Here is a 16,429-nt window from a genome sequence, read left to right as displayed (position 1 = left end):
TATTTATTTATATTTGAGACAGGGCGAAAGCGAGTGGGGGAGGGGCAGAGAGAGAGAGAGAGAGAGAAGGAGAAAGAGAGAATCCCAAGCAGGCTCTGTGCTCTCAGCCTAGAGCCTGTTGCCTGGGGAACTCACAAAGTGAATTCATGACCTAAGCTGAAATCAAGAGTCACATGTTTAACCCACTGAACCACCCAGGCGCCCCATAAACTTTTATTATTTCTTATTAGAAGTCTGCTATTTTATAGCAACAAAAAGTGAAATAAAGTCTAGTTTGCTCTCCAGTTTCAGCACACACACACACACACACACACACACAAAGTATTTTGCACGGTATCTAAATGATCTCATTTAACCTGTACCACCAGCTAAGAAAAGATTCTTTCCTCTATTTTACAGATGAGGAAACTGAAACTCAGAAGTCGGTGATTCGCTTAAAGTTATATATACCAAGCAAGTGGGCTCTCTCCTAAGCAGATTTCTCTCTAGCCCAAGGAAGAATTTTTTTTTTTTAACATTTATTTATCTTTGAGAGACAGAGACAGAGTGCAAGTCGGGGAGGGGCAGAAAGAGAGGGAGACACAGAACCCGAAGTAGGCTGCAGGCTCTGATGCGGGGCTCGAACCCATGAACCGTGAGATCATGACCTGAGCTGACGTCAGACGTTCAACCAATTGAGCCACCCAGGCGCCCCTCAAGGAAGAATTTTTAACTGTAATGTTAGGGGGGGTATGAGTGCCTTGGAAAGGTGGTGAGTTTCCCACCAGTGAAGGGAAGCCGTGAGTGTCCCCGACAGGAGTCCAGGGAAACTGACACTGTATCTTTCTCCTTAGACCCAAAGGGCAGGGCTGCGCCTCTCCTGAGAAACCCAGAACTGGGGCGCCTGGGTGGCTCAGTCGGTTAAGCAACTGACTGGCTCTGGTCATGATCTCAGGGTTCGTGAGTTCAAGCCCCACATCAGTCTCTGTGCTGCCAGCTCGGAGCCTGGAGCCGGTTCAGATGCTATGTCTCCTTCTCTCTGCCCCTCCTCCACTTGTGCTCTCTTTCTCTCTCAAAAATAAATAAAATGTAAGAAAAATTAAAAAAAAAAAAAAAAAAAGGAAAGAAACCCAGAACTGCAGCAGGCTGGCCACATTTCCTCCTTCTAACTGGGAGGGCGGCGCGGGTAGGTGGGGGCGGGGGCGTCGGGGGCTTCTCCATCTTCCCCCCTCCCCCCTCCACCGTGGGATACATCACAGACAACGGGGCGGGGGGATGGGGAAGCGGGGCGTGGGAACCAGCTGTCCTTTAGTCGGAGCCTCCAGGTGTCAGGCCTGATCTGCACTTTCGACGTCGCGCCCCCAGTGTGAGACGCAGGAACGCAGGCCACTGCAGGGGTGAGGAGGCCGAGGCCCGCGGAGGGCTCCGGCCGGGTCCCCACGCCCCGCGGCCGAGCGGCTCCGCCCACAGGGGCCAGGCAGGGGGCAGGGCAGGGCTGCAGGGCCGAGCGGCGGCCACTCAGGAGGCGTCCAGCGAGCCGCGAGGACCATGGAGCCGGTGTCCCTGCAGGACTTCGTTTGCGCCCTGGACCCCGCCTCCCTCCCGCGTGTGCTGCGAGTCTGCTCGGGGGTCTACTTCCAGGGTGAGTGAGGGGCCGGCACCCCTCCGGCCCCCGCCCCCGCCGCTGCCCGGCTCTCGCTGGGTGTGGGGCAGGGGCGCCGCCCCGGGCGGCAGAAACCCGGGAAACCCAGCCACGCTGCCACTGCCCAAGTCCAAGTGTACCCAACCTCTCCGGGCCTCGGTTTTTGCTTTCGTGGAACGGGGGGGCGCTGACTGCCCCGCAGGGTGATGAGAAGTCACCGGCCTTACACACTCGGGTGGGTGGAACCGAGCCAGGCGGGGTGGGGGTGGAACCGCGGTGCGCACCGGCGGAGGTCTGGCGGTGGGGAAGCAGAAAGTCAGGGCTCGAACCGGGTCAGGCCTCCCGCGCACCCTCCCACTCCTCCCCCTTGACGCCCGTCTACGCGCCTCCGTTCGGTCCCTCCAGCCCACCTTGGCCCTCAGCTTTGCAGCCTGATCTGATCAGCAATTCAGTTCTCGGCTTGAATGGCTGCTTCCCCCCCCCCCCCCCACACACCCCCGGCAGCCTCCCCCGCTCTCTGCTCCTCGCGGAACTTGCACACGTGCCCACCTGGTTCCCAGGGATGGGTGCACCGCGGGGGCTCAGTCACTAGTGACAGCCGAAGGAGCGAGAGGGGCGGGGTTGACTGGCGGCGGAGGGGAGAGGCAGCTGCTCCGAGGTGGTGGGGGGAGTCGCGGGCAGAGTGGGGGCAGCGGAGGTGCAGGGAGAGGGAACTTGGCGACTGGTTGGGGGGGGGGGTGGTCCTTCCTTAGAAAGCAAACTAATGCAAGGGTGCCTGGCCACATCTGTTCCCTCTTTCTGGTCCCCTGCACGGCACAGCAGCTCCCGGTGAAGTGTTCCGAGGCCACCCCGGGGGAGGGCAGCATCCGCCGCCACACCCTGGTCCCCTTGGGAATCTGGCAGATGCGGGTTCAGACGCCGACTGGCCTCCTCTGGGGGCTCCCTGCCGGCGCCTCCGGCTGTTTGCGCTCCTCCCGATGTCCCCTGACCACGGCGTGTCGCAAAGCCTGTTTCCTCATCCTGCCCGACCCGGGGCGCGGGAAGTGGCGGAAGTCCGGGTGACAGAAGAACCAGGGAGGAGGCCAGGTGGCGGGAGAAAAAAAAAAAAAAAAAAAAGCTGTTTTTTAATGTTTATTTATTTTTGAGAGACAGAGCGTGAGTGGGGGTGGGGGGACAGAGAGAGAGGGAGACACAGAATCCGAAGCAGGCTCCAGGCTCCTAGCTGTCAGCACAGAGCCCTACAGGGGCGGAAGAACTCACAGACAGGGAGATCATGACTTGAGCCAAAGTCGGCAGCTCAACCAAGGGAGCCACCCAGGTGCCCAGGAAGGGCAGGGAGGGGGGTCGGGGGGAGAAGCAGGGCTCATCTGAAGTGCGGCTTGTGTTTTCACTGAGGCGGGATTCAAAGTCACGAATGGTGAGATCGTGACCTGAGCCAAAGTCAGATGCTTAACCTACTGAGCCACCCAGACACCCTTAAGCTTTTTTTAAAATGTTTATTTATTTGAGAGAGTTGGGGGTGGGGGGCGCAGAGGATTCCAAGCAGGTTGCACACTGACAGCAGAGAGTCTGATGCGGGGCTTGAACTCATGGGCCATGAGATCATGACCTAAGTTGAAAGGGGCCGCTTAACCACTGAGCCGCCTAGGCACCCCTCTCCTGTGCTTCCTTTAAAAACAACTCATCTGAAGAAGAAAGCACCAGCGTGGCTGTTAGCCGGGTGTGTGTGTGACCTCCAGGCAGTCACTGAACTTCTGGGGTCTGACTTTGTAGCTGTACCGTAGGGATTAGGACTTCCTGCGTTAGTTCCTTGCTCAAGACTTCAACACGTGCTTAGAGGCTGGGCCTGTGCCGGCTGCAGCGACCCTGAGATGGATCAGTCCTGCCTTGCCTGTGAGCTCAGTTTAGGAGGCATGGGGAGGTGGAGAAGGCCAGAGAAGAGTGCCGCGGAGGGGTGCATCCAGCACTAAAAGAAGGCAAAGGTAGGGTTCGTGCTGCCTGAGTACCGCCGAAGCAGGGGCCCTTCGATACGGAAAGACAGGGAAGGCCGCCCCGGGCAGCTGGAACATGTACAGACCTGTGGCAGAGCCGAGCCTGTTGGAGAACAGGGCACAACCCACCCAGCACTTGGCCCTTACTGCACCGGGACACTGAGTCAGTTTCTCCACAGGCTCCATCTACGAGATCTCTGGGAATGAGTGCTGCCTCTCCACAGGGGACCTGATCAAGGTCACCCAGGTTTGCCTCCAGAGGGTGGTCTGCGAGAACCCAGGAACCGGCCAGACCATTGAAATCGCCCCCACCTTCCGCGGTAAGGCAGCTCTCGGCCACCCCCCTCCCACCCCCAGGGCACTGGCCCCTCCGGGCACACCCGTGGGCTCACCGACCCCAGCTTGCACTCCTGCCTCTCTAGTTTGGCACATGTGCTCCCACATCCTCCACTACCCTGCCCCGAGGCCTGGGATGTCCTCCAGGTGGTCCCACAATGCCCTTAGCGCGGCGTGGCTGCATCCTCTCCACACCCATCTCTCTGATCACATCTGCCTCTCGGCTGGGACTTTCTTTGTTCCAGGTCTTTGTCCATGTGCTTGTCCCTGTGTTGGCTCATTCACTCACCAGACATTTACTGACACTTGTGTGCCACGCCCTGTGCTAGGGGCTGGGGCGTGGGGCTCTGGATGGACCGAGTGTAGCCTTCTGCAGCCTGGAGCTTCCAGGATGGCAGTGAGAGGAGGGGAAGAGTAGAAGCAGACACCAGTTCACAGAGGGCTCCTGGCAGAAGTAGCCCGCCTCAGGGGTCTGTGCAGGCTTCCTGGAGGAGGTGGCTCCCGAGTTGGAGGAAGGATCCCCAGAGGGAGTAACTATAGGGAGTAGCAAGTGTGTATCTGGTTACTACGTAGCCTGGTTGCTGCAGGAGGCGTGTGGCACAGTGGACCACGGCCGGACTGGATGCTGAAACTAACAGTTTGGATGGGAATCCCATCTCTGCTGGCAAATAGCTGTGGTCTTGGCCAGTTCTTGGGACCTCTCTGTGCCTCAGCTTACTCCTCTCTAACAGGGTAATCAGACTTGACGTGAGGATTCAGAGTTGCCATGCAGGAAGTACTCAGCACAGGGCGTGGCCCAGAGCTGTACCTTAACACATATTACTATATATGTATGTGTATATATATATTTTCCTGAACCATGAGAGTGAAATACAGACATGATAACCCTTTACATCTAAATATTACTGGGTGGGAGAGAGGGGAAAGTGGATGATGGGCATGGAGGAGGGCGCCTGTTGGGATGAGCACTGGGTGTTGTATGGAAATCAATTTGACAATAAATTTCATATTAAAAAAATTAAAAAAAATATATTACTCCTAATATTTACTAATATTACTCCTAAGTACAAGGACATTTGTTCACAAAGCTATAGTTCAATGATCAAATTCAATAAATTTAATATTGATAGAATACTACTGTCTAACCTACTCTATTCAAATTTCACCAAAAGCCCCTAATGTCCTTTATAGTGTTTCCCCTTGATCCAGAAGCCAAACACAGATCACATACTGATTTATTTAAAAAAAATTTTTTTAAGTGTTTATTTTTGAGAGAGAGAAAGAGACACAGAGTGTGAGCAGGGGAGGGGAGAGAGAGAGGGAGACACAGAATCGGAAGCAGGCTCCAGGCTCTGAGCGGTCAGCCCAGAGCCCGACGCGGGGCTCGAACTCATGAGCTGTGAGCTGAAGTCGGACGCTTAATAGACTGAGCCACCCAGGAGTCCCACATACTGATTTCTTAATCTCCTTCAGGCTGGAACAATTTTTCTTCTCTTCTTCTTCTTCTTCTTCTTCTTCTTCTTCTTGAATATTTATTTTTGAGAGTGCGAGAGTGAGTGAGCAGGGGAGGGGCAAAGAGAGAGAGGGGGACTGAGGTTCCGAAACAGGCTCTGTGCTGACAGCAGACAGCCTGACGCAGGGCTTGAACTCACGAACTGGAGATCGTGGCCTGAACCAAAGTCAGACACAACCTACTGAGCCACCCAGGTGCCCTCAGGCTGGAACAATTCTTCAGCGTCTATCTCGACATCAACAGTTTTGAAGAGTCTGGATCAGTACCTATGCAGAATGTCCTGCAGTCCGGGTTTGTGTGATGTTGCACTGATTCAATTTGTGTTGGGTGTTTTAGGCAGGAAAACTCTGGAGATGATGTTATGTCTGGATGTGGGGTGTTTTAGGCCGGTCCGGTGGCAGGAGAGTGGATGGGGTCCGGGGAAGGAGTAGATGGGGAAGGACAGTCGGGTCACTAGAATTGGCAGACAAGATGTGAGGTGAAGAAGGGTGGTCAGAGGTCGTTTGGCCAGTAGCTCCTGGGTTTCTACTTTGGGAGAGAGGGACAGTGTCACTGCTGCAGCATGGGGTGACAGGTGGTGGACGTAGGGGACTGGAGCAGTGGTCAGGAATATGGAAGCAAAGTTGGCAAAGTTAGAGGCAGGTACGATTCAGGAGGTGGACAATTGTGGCTGTTGTCCTTGTCTTTTGAGAAACACATTCCTGTTCTGTCTCTGGTGCCAATCCCTCCGAGTTCTTGCCTGTCTGTGTAAGAAGGAACTGTCCCCATCTCTACCCTTCACTGTCCCTTCATACATGGCCAGTTGCTGCCTCTTGTCCCTCGCCCTGCAGCCTGGATGTCCAGATGCTTGGTGCTTGCGTTCAGGGGACTCTGACTGGGTTCTCTGGGGAAGACCGGGGCCTGGTGTGTGTGGCCCTGCGCCCATCAAAGGCCTGTCCCACCTTGACACCCTCTGCTGTGCCCCACAGGCCACTTCAGCCCCCTCACCGGCCCCCAGAGCTACGGAACCCTGAACGAGCTGCTGTCTGCTGCAACCCAGCACTCCAAGAAGCTGCCCATTTGCTTCATGTCGACCCACAGAATCACCACAGAGGCCAGGGTGGTGCCTGAGGACCAGCCCCTCCTGCTTGAGGCTGTGGAAATACACCACGGGGCCAACTACGCCCGCTGTGTGCTAGACACTGAAGCCCAGCAGTTCGTTCTGCACCTGCCCCTGTCCCAGAAGGGGCCCTTCTGGGAATGGGAGCCCGGTGCCCCTCGGCCCCTGCTCCAGGCTCTGCAGGACTCAGCCCTGAAGGACCTCCTCTTCACCTGCCCCACCCTCCCCTGGCACTCCCTGATCCTGAGGCCCCAGTATGAGGTCCAAGCCATCATGCACAGTGAGTTGCCCGGGCAGCTGGGGGGAGGCCTGGTGGGGCGAGAGACGGGGCCCTGGGAAGCTGCTGAGATGGGACGTGCCCCACCTCCCTGATCCCTGTGGTTGGCTAGGGATTTCCCCAGGTGGCTTGCCCAGAACATACAATATAAAAGAATGAAGATTCCCCAACAGTGGGAAGTTAGGTGTAAAAGGAGACAGGAAGATGAAGGAAATTAAGAGTGAGGTCCCACTCTTCTTACTTTTATAAAATTCGGCAAAAGTTGGACTGTGAGCTTGCCAGCAACTAGGACAAAGCAACAGTGTTACAGAGTGAAACCTGGACCATTTGTTCAGGAGACGCAGATTTTCCCGCCACTGGGGAGAATAGGATTGTTCCTGATGGCCCTTCTGTCCGGGAGATAAGGGCACTGGGTGAATCCCCAGCTGTTTCATAGGCTATTTTGCAGGACAGGCTGGAGGCAGGTGCAGCGCGGGGCTGGTGAAGCAGAGGCAGAACCTGGCCAGGTCTGCCAGAGCGGAGGCCGAGCTGGAGCAGAGGGGGAAGGGGTGCCCTGGGGCCTCTTCCCTGGAGGACAGAGTCTGAGGTTACCTAGGGAGCAGTTGGTCAGGGTTGCTGGTGCACTACAGAGCCAAGTGGGGATTCTTTATTTTGATTTTTAAAAAATCTTTGAAAACTACTTTATTAGGGGAGAATGTACAACATACATATACGAGGAGGGGGTAATGTAACACACCTCCTTGACCCCATCACCTGACGTCACAACTATCAACTTATGACCCATTTCTCCCATTTCATCTCTCTCCACCACACACCTGATTATTTCAAAACAAACCCCATGAATTCTATTTCTTTTTTTTAAATCTTAATTTTTTTTTTTTCATGTTTATTTACTTATTTTACGAGAGAGAGAGAGAGAGAGAGACAGAGCACAAGCAGGGAAGGGACAGAGAATCCTTAGTAGGCTCTGCGTGTTGTCAGCGCAAAGCCAACATGGGGCTTGATCTCACGACCCTGGAAATCATGACCTGAGCCGCTTAACCAACTGAGCTACCCAGGCGCCCCTCCTGTCATTTTTTTTTATAAATACTCCAGTGTGTCTCTTTTATTTTTTTTTATTTTTATATATTTTTATGTTTATTTTATTAAAAAATTTTTTTTATTGTTTTTATTTATTTTTGAGACAGAGAGAGACAGAGCATGAGCAGGGGAGAGGCAGAGAAAGAGAGGGAGACACAGAATCTGAAGCAGGCTCCAGGCTCCGAGCTGTCAGCACAGAGCCTGATGCGGGGCTTGAACTCATGGAGTGCGAGATCATGACCTGAGCCGAAGTCAGACGCCCAACCGACTGAGCCACCCAGGCGCCCCTTAAGTTTATTTTTTTGAGAGAGAGAGAGAGAGAGAGAGAGAGAGAGAGCATGAGTGGTGGAGGGGCACAGAGAGGGAGACAGAACCTGAAGCAGGCTCCAGGCTCTGAGCTGTCAGCACAGAGCCCGAGGTGGGGCTCAACTCATGGACCGGACCGCGAGATCATGACCAGAGCCGAAGTCGGACGCTCAACCGACTGAGCCACCCAGGCACCCCCCGTGTGTCTCTTTTAAAAATAATTTTTTTAAACAAATAATACCATCATCACACTAAAAAAGTTCACAGTAACTCCTAATACCACTACTTGGTGTTTGAATTTCCTCTACTGTCTCATATATGTATATATATATTTTTACAATTTCTTCACAACGGGATCCGGAGAAGATTCCCAACCTTGCTGTTGATTGTTAGCTCTTTTAAATCTCTATTAATCTATAGGGTCACCTTTCTTATTTTTCTTATAATTTATCTGTTGACAGGAGTAAGCCCTTTGTCCTGTAGCGTCGCTCACATTTTAGATTTTGTTGCCAGGATCCTCGTGATGGTGCCAGGATGCTTCTCTGTCTCCTGTATTTCCTGTCGTGTTGAGCCCTTGGCCGCCCCCAGGTTCGATGGCCTGCCGGGAGGCCTCATGGCACTTGACATATAGTTGTACTCGCAGCCATGATCTACTATAATGAAAGGACACAGAGTCCTGTCCCGATGGAGTCACACAGGACACGCTGAATCCCTTCAGCACTGAATTGTGACGACACATGTACGGCACTGTCTACCAGGGAAGGTCATCAGACTCGAGGCCCGAGGTTTTTATCGGGGGCTGGTCACATAGGTACCCCCTGCTCAGCGCGTACCAAAATTCTAGACTTCCAGATAGAAAACAGATGCTCAGCATAACAGGTTGTACAGTCTGAGGACAGGAAACCACCCTCACCAGTTAGAGGATGGTGCGAACACTTGCTAAATAAACCATGTTCCCAGATGCCAGCCAACGACCAACCTTGCAGGCAGGCTTTTCTAGGGATAGAAGCCTCAGGCCAGCTGTTGGCTCTTTTCTGCACAGCTGTAAACAGGCACTTAGAGGCTTGACCAGACACAAGAGGCAGGTTCTCATTGCTGTGGGGCAAGGAGTCCCCACCTGGCTCTGTGTCACCAACCAAAGTTGCACCACCGACCTTGCCGTGTGGTGTAGGTCAAATACAACAGAGGGGCCAGCATTTGTGATGTGAGTGGCTGCCGCCGATGCCTGCCTAGGTCCATGACTTCCTGAGGAACTGCAATACTGATCTTAATCCTTCATCTATTAGGAAACTGCTAGAAAGAGCTCCCACCCAACTCTTCAGTTAGTTTGTGCAATAGAGGCATTGTGTTTATGTACGTCGAGGTCCCAGGGCACCATTCTACCTCTGCCCTGGCCCACCTGGCCACGTTCTGCCTGTTTCACCAGCCCTGCTCTCCACGCCGCCTCCAGCCTGCCTGGAGAACAACCTAAGAAATGGCCTATACTTTGTTTACTAGTTTGTAAAATGAGCTGGCTCCCTAGCATTCTTCAAGGATGATTATTCAGGTGTTTTGTTTTGTTTTTAAGTCATCATTATGAACTCATGGATGAAAATGTTCAGGGTTCCAACCCCTTGGAATTATTCACGGATGCTCACATTATCTCGGCTTTGGCCCGCGAGAGCCTTTGTAGTTTGGCTCCTGGATCCTTTTGACACACACCTGCATCGTCTCAAATTGGTTTTTCTTGCTTCCTCGTATAAGATGCTCCGGACTCTTGCACATTTCCTCTCCAGGAAGTTCTCCCTTTCCCAGGGAGCCCTGGAATATTGTGGGAAATGACAGTAAATTAGCTCGACTGGCACAGAGCAAAAAAAACTCCCGACACCGTGACCTGAGGCAAGTCACCGCCTAAGCTTCAGTGTCACCGTCTGGAAGACGAGAATATTCCCTCCTCCGTCTTCCGCGCGGTGCGGCTCAGACACAGGGGATGAGCCAGTTTCCCGACTCTTAGAGGGCACCCCTTGAGTTTATAAACCTGGTGCTAATCAATGCCCAGGGAGTAAACAAGTTGCCAAGGTCGTTAACTGGCATTTAAACTTTAAAAAATGCAATTAAAATTTAAAAAGTGGCTGAACTCATTGGATATTCGATGCTACTGATGAATTATCAAGTAATTATCATCTAGATGTGGTAGTGGCATGGTGGTTTTTAGCTTCACCTCTTCTTTTGGAGATACACACTGAAAGGTCATAGATGGCACGATGCGATTATTCTGATTCAAAATAATCTAGCGGAGGGGAATAGATAGGGTGTGAATGAAAGAAGATGGGCTGTGAATTAAATATTGATGCCGGGCGATGGGGGGTTCACTATGCTATTCTACTTTTACAAATGTGTAAAAATTTCTATGATAGCTTTTGAAAAGAGATTGAAAGAAAAGAGTGAGCAAGGAGTCGAATACCACGGGGAAATGCTGGCAGAAAAGAACAGGAAAGAGGTCAGCCAGCCCAGACATTTTGCTGGGGGTGGAGGGGCACCACTGGGCTGGTGTGTGAAGCACCCCTGAGCTGAAATTGCCCTTTCCACAGTGCGCAGAACCATTGTCAAGATCCCCTCCACCCTGGAGGTCGACGTGGAAGACGTCACGGCCTCCTCTCAACACATCCACTTCATCCAACCGCTGCTGCTGAGTGAGGCCCTGGCCCGGGGGGGGCCCTTCCCTCTGACGACAGAGATCCTGGAAGTTCCAGAGGGGCCCCCTATCTTCCTCAGCCCGTGGGTAGCGTCCCTACAGAAAGGCCAGAGGCTCTGCATCCATGGCCTGGCCTCACCGCCCTGGCGGGTCCTGGTCTCGACTAAGGGCCGGAAGGCGCCCAGACACTTCATGGTCTCTGGGGCTTACCAGGGCAAGCTGCGGCGGCGGCCAAGAGAGTTCTCCACGGCCTATGACCTCCTGGGCGCTCTCCGGCCAGGCCAGCCGCTCCGGGTAGTGGCCACAAAGGACTACGAGGGCGATGGGGTAGAGAGCCCTGGGTTCACTTCCCTGGCTGTGGGTGACAGGCTGGAGGTGTTGAGGTGTGGCCAGGCCCACGGCGCTGAAGGCAGAGACATAGATGTCTTGGTGTGTCAACGGCTGAGCGACCAGGCTGGAGAGGAGGAGGAAGACTATGAACAGATAGATGAAGACCAGATTCTGCTGCCCCTCTACTGCTCCAGTAGCTTCGTGGAGGAGATGAATGATGGCCGGCGCTACAGCCTGGAAGATCTGACTACCCAGTTTTCACTGCCCTGTGAAGTCAAGGTGGTAGTCAAGGACAGCAGCCACCCTGCTGACCCTCTGCCCTCCTTCCCGGGCCTGCGGCTGGAGGAGAAAATCACGGAACCCTTCTTGGTGGTCAGCCTTGACTCCAACCCTGCGATGTGCTTTGAGATCCCTCCCCGGTGGCTGGACCTGACTGTTGTGGAGGCTAAGGGCCGGCCGGGCCGGCCAGCCAGGCCTCTTCCTATAGCCACAGTGCAGGAGCTGGCAGATGCCTTCTACTACAGCCTTCGGAGGTTACCAGCCTTCGAGAGCCAACTCCCACCACCAAGACCCCCCAAAAGTGAGGGCCTCCGCGGGCAGAAGAAACAAACCAGCAAGGGAAAAGGCAGCCAGGTACCAATATGCCAATATACCAAGGAGGGGGGCACCTGTCGGGATCATTGCAGGTCTTGCCATGTTTGTCCAGCTTCACGTTTCTTTCAACTGTACAGAACTTGCAGTTTATATATACGCTTACACGTTTTGTGGCTATTATTCGATCCTGACAATCCGATGCTGGTGGGATTATCCGTATTCGGCAGGTTAAGAAATTGAGGACTCAGAGACCCCGAGACTTGCCCAAAGTCCCAGTTAAAAAGGGGGAGGCCTAAACTGGAGCAGGAGCGTCCTGCCCCCAGGTTCACTGCGCTTCCCCTGCCGTCCCCTGTTCAGGCGTCGTCATCCACCACCTAAGCGGCGTCAGCAACCTTTCCCACCCCTCCCCACAGCTGTCAGAATGGCCCCCCACGCCCTTCCCCGGTCACCGACGGGCCTCTGCCCCCTCTCTTCTGAAACCTTCAGTGGTTCCCTATTTCCAGAGGGTAATGCCAACCCCTTAACGTGGCATCCACGGTCCTTTATAAGCTGATTTCAACCTCACCTTCCCAGGTCCATCTTCTACCACCTTCTCCGGTCCACGCTCAGGCACAGAGAAATTCCTGAGGCTTCTTCAGTAGGCCAGGATTCCTGCCTCAGCACTTTACTATTCCAGTCCTTTGGCTGGGAAATGTCCTTCCTCCTTTCAGTGGGCAAGGCTCAGCTCAGACTTCCTCTGGCAGTGACAGCCTTCCCTCTTCTGTATTCGTACTGCGGGCTGTACACAGCGTGGGTGGGCGGGACCACACCTAGTTTCCACTTGGTTGGGAGAGGTCTGTGAGGGCTGGGACCTCACCCTCCGCCAGGCAGGCAGGCACTGCCAGTAAGTGTCGAACTGATCCAAACGGAATCACAACAATGGGGAAGAACCAGGCACGGAAGCAGAAAGACCAAGTTTACGGTTCCGTTTACTCTGTGGCTTGCACTCCTTCTCTGAGTATCCATTTTCTCACCAGGGAACCTGAGATACTATCACTCACAATGCTGGCTTCACAGCGGCTACCTGCCGGGTGTCTACTCGGTGGCAGACGCCATATTGCGCGTGACCCCAAATAGCTCTCATGACATCCCTCTGAGATGGGCACTGACCCCTCTTTCTACAGTTGAGAAGACGAGAGAGAGAGAGGTAAAGTAGTTGACCTGAGATCACAACCTAGCAAATGGCAGGATGGGGTTTGACACTGGGTCTGGCCACCCAGCCCGAGCACCTAACTACGGTGGTGTGCTGATAACAGATGATCTATATCAAAAGCACTTTATAGAGTGTAATAAGGTTACTGTCTTGGGACCTGGGGAGACTCCTATTTCGTACCGTGAGGGTAAGTGGTGGAGTAGCAGAGGAAGTTAGAAAGATGAATTCTGAGCAGTTTCGGCCCCACAAGAGGCTTGCATCTGTAGGGGAGGGAGGAGGGTGGTGGTTTTCTGATGGAACAAAGAATGGCCTGGGGCGTCTGAAACACAGGCCTTGCTGACAGTGCTGGAAACCCCGCAGTACAAAGAACTGAAACCTCAGTCCCAGCCTTCGCCCCTGTTGGAAGCGACTTTGGGCCCGGTCCCTGCTCCCTGCCTTTGATCCTGCAACTTTTCTTTTCTGAGCATCAGTATACCCCACTGCTAATGAGGGGGCCCTATACTGTTTGCTCTCCAAAGCACGGTGTGCTGGGAGGAGCACCAGCTTTAGAAGCCACGGACATGGTTCTGGGTCTGAACCTTGGCTCAGCTTGCGATCCTGAGGTCTGACATGGTACACTCTCTCTGAGCCTGTTTCCCTCATATGTTCATGGGGAATTCAAACAGCTATTCAGAGGGTCACCTGAGGATAAATGAGCAGGTATGCATATGGCATAAGGTAGGAGTCCCACAAAAGCCCTCTTCTGGGACCGCTCTCAGCTCTGGCATCTGTCCTGAGATTTTGTGCTTGTCCCCCCCCCCCCCCCCACCCCTCACCCTTCAGCAGATGTGAATCCTCTCTGTAGGGACACTCAGCGCACCCTATCTCTAGCCCCCAACCCTTCATCTCTCATCCTGGCCTGTCTCCTCTGCCTAAGAACAGTTCAGATATGCTAGCAGCAAAGACGCTTGGGGTCCCGAGAAGCCCTACCCTGAAAAGGAAATCGAAGGGAGCAGAGGAAGTGACATTTGAAGGGAATTACATGTCATGGACCCTGCTGACTTCTGCTTTTTCTCCCACTTAGTCTTCTCAAGTCTTAGAACTGCAGCAATGCCCCCTGCTCCTCAAACCCAGGATGAAGACACTGCCACAGAGTGCCAAGAACAGCTCAGATACATACAGCAAGGTTTCTGCCCACAAGAAGGGCCTCAGGGCCACTAAGTCCAACACGAAGGCTCCAGGTGAGTCCCTGCCAGCTCCTGCTCAGCCGTGTCCTTGCTTCTCCCCTCCCTACTCTGCTCCTCTGCTGCTGCTCTCACCTCTGCTGGTGTTGGCCTTCCCTGCGCATGAGCAGGCCTTTCCTCAGTCCCAGCCAGACAGACAGGCTTCTAAGGGGTGGGCTGAGGCTGGGGGTGGGGTGGGGTGTCTCTACTGTCCCCCTCTCAGGGGCTCAAGTCCTGGCAAGGAAAATGAGTTCATCCTCAAACATACTACCCTCCCCAAGGCATGCAGGGGGAGTATTTACACAGTATTCAGAAAGAATAAATTGTAGTTCCTGGTCTAGCAAGGACCTCAGAGCATCCACACCAACTCCTTCCCTGTCCAGTGCCCTAAAAAGGGGAAGGAACCCGCTTAAGGCCAAAGATCGTCACTGACTTGAACTCTTCTGCAGATGATGACGAACATGATTATGAAGAAGTACTTGGACAATTTCAGAATACCCTGTAGATGCCGGAGGAGCCCTGCTTCTTAACTGCTGCTTCTCAGGGAATCTGAGATACCAGCCAACCATTACAAGACCGTGGACAGGATCTCACTGAAATCAGACTACGGACGGCAAAGGACTCTGGGGGCCTGATCTGTAAAGGGATGGACATTGTACCAGCTTCCCTCCGGTTCTAGGCTCCTGGCACCTTGCACTCCCTCAGCCTCAGAGTTTTGGTACCCAGAGGAGCCAACTGGGTTCTACTCAATCCTGAGTCCCCAGCACCAGTGGCCTCACTGGTTGGTGCAGAAAGTAATCAGAGAACACTGGGCGGCGGTGGCACAGTGTTTCCTGCCTCTTGGTAAAGGGGACTCAATCCTGACCACACCGCACCAAGAGCCTTTTGTTATGTTTGCCACCCCCTCGTTGTTGGCCCACTCTTTCTCCTCTTCCCCCACCCAATTCTAATCCCCCGAGAGACCAGGAGCCTCTCATCTCTGCAGTACACAGCACATGAGAGCTGCAGGTGACTATCCAAGATTTTTTCACTCGAAAACCATTGAATAAAGATGACATCTGGGCTTCTGGAAAAATGGTTAACAGGTATCATTTAGTTAAGTCGTGTGCCAGACCCTTTATAAACATGATCTAAATCCTTAACTCTCTAAGATAGACACCGGCCCGATTTTAAAGATCAGAATACAAGTTTGAGTGGTCAGGTGCTTTAGGAAGCAGACTAGTCATGAGCTGAGTTAGGACCCCAGCTCACCAGCTATCAGCCGTGACTATGGGCAAGTTATTTTAACCTCCCTAAGCTTCAGTTTCTTCATATGTAAAATGAAACTAATAGTTTTCTACCTCACAAAATTTTTTTTTTTTAATTTTTTTTTTTTAACGTTTATTTATTTTTGAGACAGAGAGGGAGGGAGCACGAACAGGGGAGGGTCAGAGAAAGAGGGAGACACAGAATCTGAAACAGGCTCCAGGCTCTGAGCTGTCAGCACAGAGCCTGACGTGGGGCTCGAACTCACGGACCGCGAGATCATGACCTGAGCCAAAGTCGGACGCTTAACCGACTGAGCCACCCAGGCGCCCCAATTGTTTTAAGGATTAAATGAAGTAATCTTGGTAAAGTTTTTTTTTTTTTTTTTAAAGTTTATTTATTTTGAGAGAGAGAATCCCAAGCAGGCTCTGTGCTCATAGCACAGAGCCTGATGCAGGGCTCGAACCCATGAACCGTGAGATAATGACCTCGGCCAAAATCAAGAGTTGGTTGCTTAACTGACTGAGCAAGCTGGGTGCCCCTTGGTAAAGTATATAGTGCAGTGCCTGGGACATAATAAATACTCAGTAAGAATGTTAATTATCCTTATTGTTGACCCAGATCACATAACTGTACCTGTCTCTAAAACCTATGTTCTTTTTTTAAATGTTTATTTTGAGAGAGAGAGAGAGAGAGAGGGAGAGAGAGAGAGAGTATGCATGAGCAGAAGAGGGACAGAGAGAATCCAAGCAGGCTCCATGCTGTCAGTACAGAGCCTGATGCAGGGCTCAAATTCACAAACCATGAGATCATGACCTGAGCCAAAACCAAGAGTCAGATGATTAACCAACTGAGCCATCCAGGCGCCCCTCTAAAACCTATGTTCTTTCCCTATTCCCACTGTCCCCTAATCACAGAATTCATCTCAATATTTGAAATATACTAAGCTCTTAGACTCTGGAGACAACG

The 16,429-nt window shown here is 52.9% G+C and overlaps 1 protein-coding gene across 2 annotated transcripts; it reads left to right on the top strand.

Moving 5' to 3' along the window:
* Positions 1–1,315: 1,315 nt before the first annotated feature.
* On the top strand, positions 1,316–15,290 carry THEMIS2 (thymocyte selection associated family member 2). Of its 2 annotated transcripts, XM_060624728.3 has the most exons (6): positions 1,319–1,621; positions 3,792–3,932; positions 6,430–6,840; positions 10,794–11,860; positions 14,077–14,233; positions 14,665–15,290. In XM_060624728.3, the coding sequence occupies exons 1-6, from the start codon at positions 1,528–1,530 to the stop codon at positions 14,718–14,720; spliced, it is 1,926 nt and encodes a 641-aa protein (XP_060480711.1). In that variant the 5' UTR covers positions 1,319–1,527; the 3' UTR covers positions 14,721–15,290. The 2 variants fall into 2 exon arrangements, with proteins under 2 accessions (XP_060480713.1, XP_060480711.1); XM_060624730.3 differs by lacking the exon at positions 10,794–11,860 and having other exon boundaries at positions 1,316–1,621.
* The last annotated feature ends 1,139 nt before the right edge of the window (positions 15,291–16,429 follow it).

This window comes from Panthera onca, chromosome C1 (genome assembly GCF_046562875.1).
Source record: "Panthera onca isolate mPanOnc1 chromosome C1, mPanOnc1 haplotype 2, whole genome shotgun sequence".
NCBI lineage: Eukaryota > Metazoa > Chordata > Mammalia > Carnivora > Felidae > Panthera > Panthera onca.
This window is presented reverse-complemented; position numbering and strand designations above follow the sequence as displayed.

What these genes read in the sequence shown, in the direction of transcription:
- THEMIS2 (XM_060624728.3), top strand. Translation starts at nt 1,528, where the DNA reads ATGGAGCCGGTGTCCCTGCAGGACTTCGTTTGCGCCCTGGACCCCGCC. An exon ending in CTCGGGGGTCTACTTCCAGG is followed by an intron (nt 1,622 to 3,791) that starts GTGAGTGAGGGG and finishes GTTTCTCCACAG; the next exon opens with GCTCCATCTACGAGATCTCT. An exon ending in GGTCCAAGCCATCATGCACA is followed by an intron (nt 6,841 to 10,793) that starts GTGAGTTGCCCG and finishes CCCTTTCCACAG; the next exon opens with TGCGCAGAACCATTGTCAAG.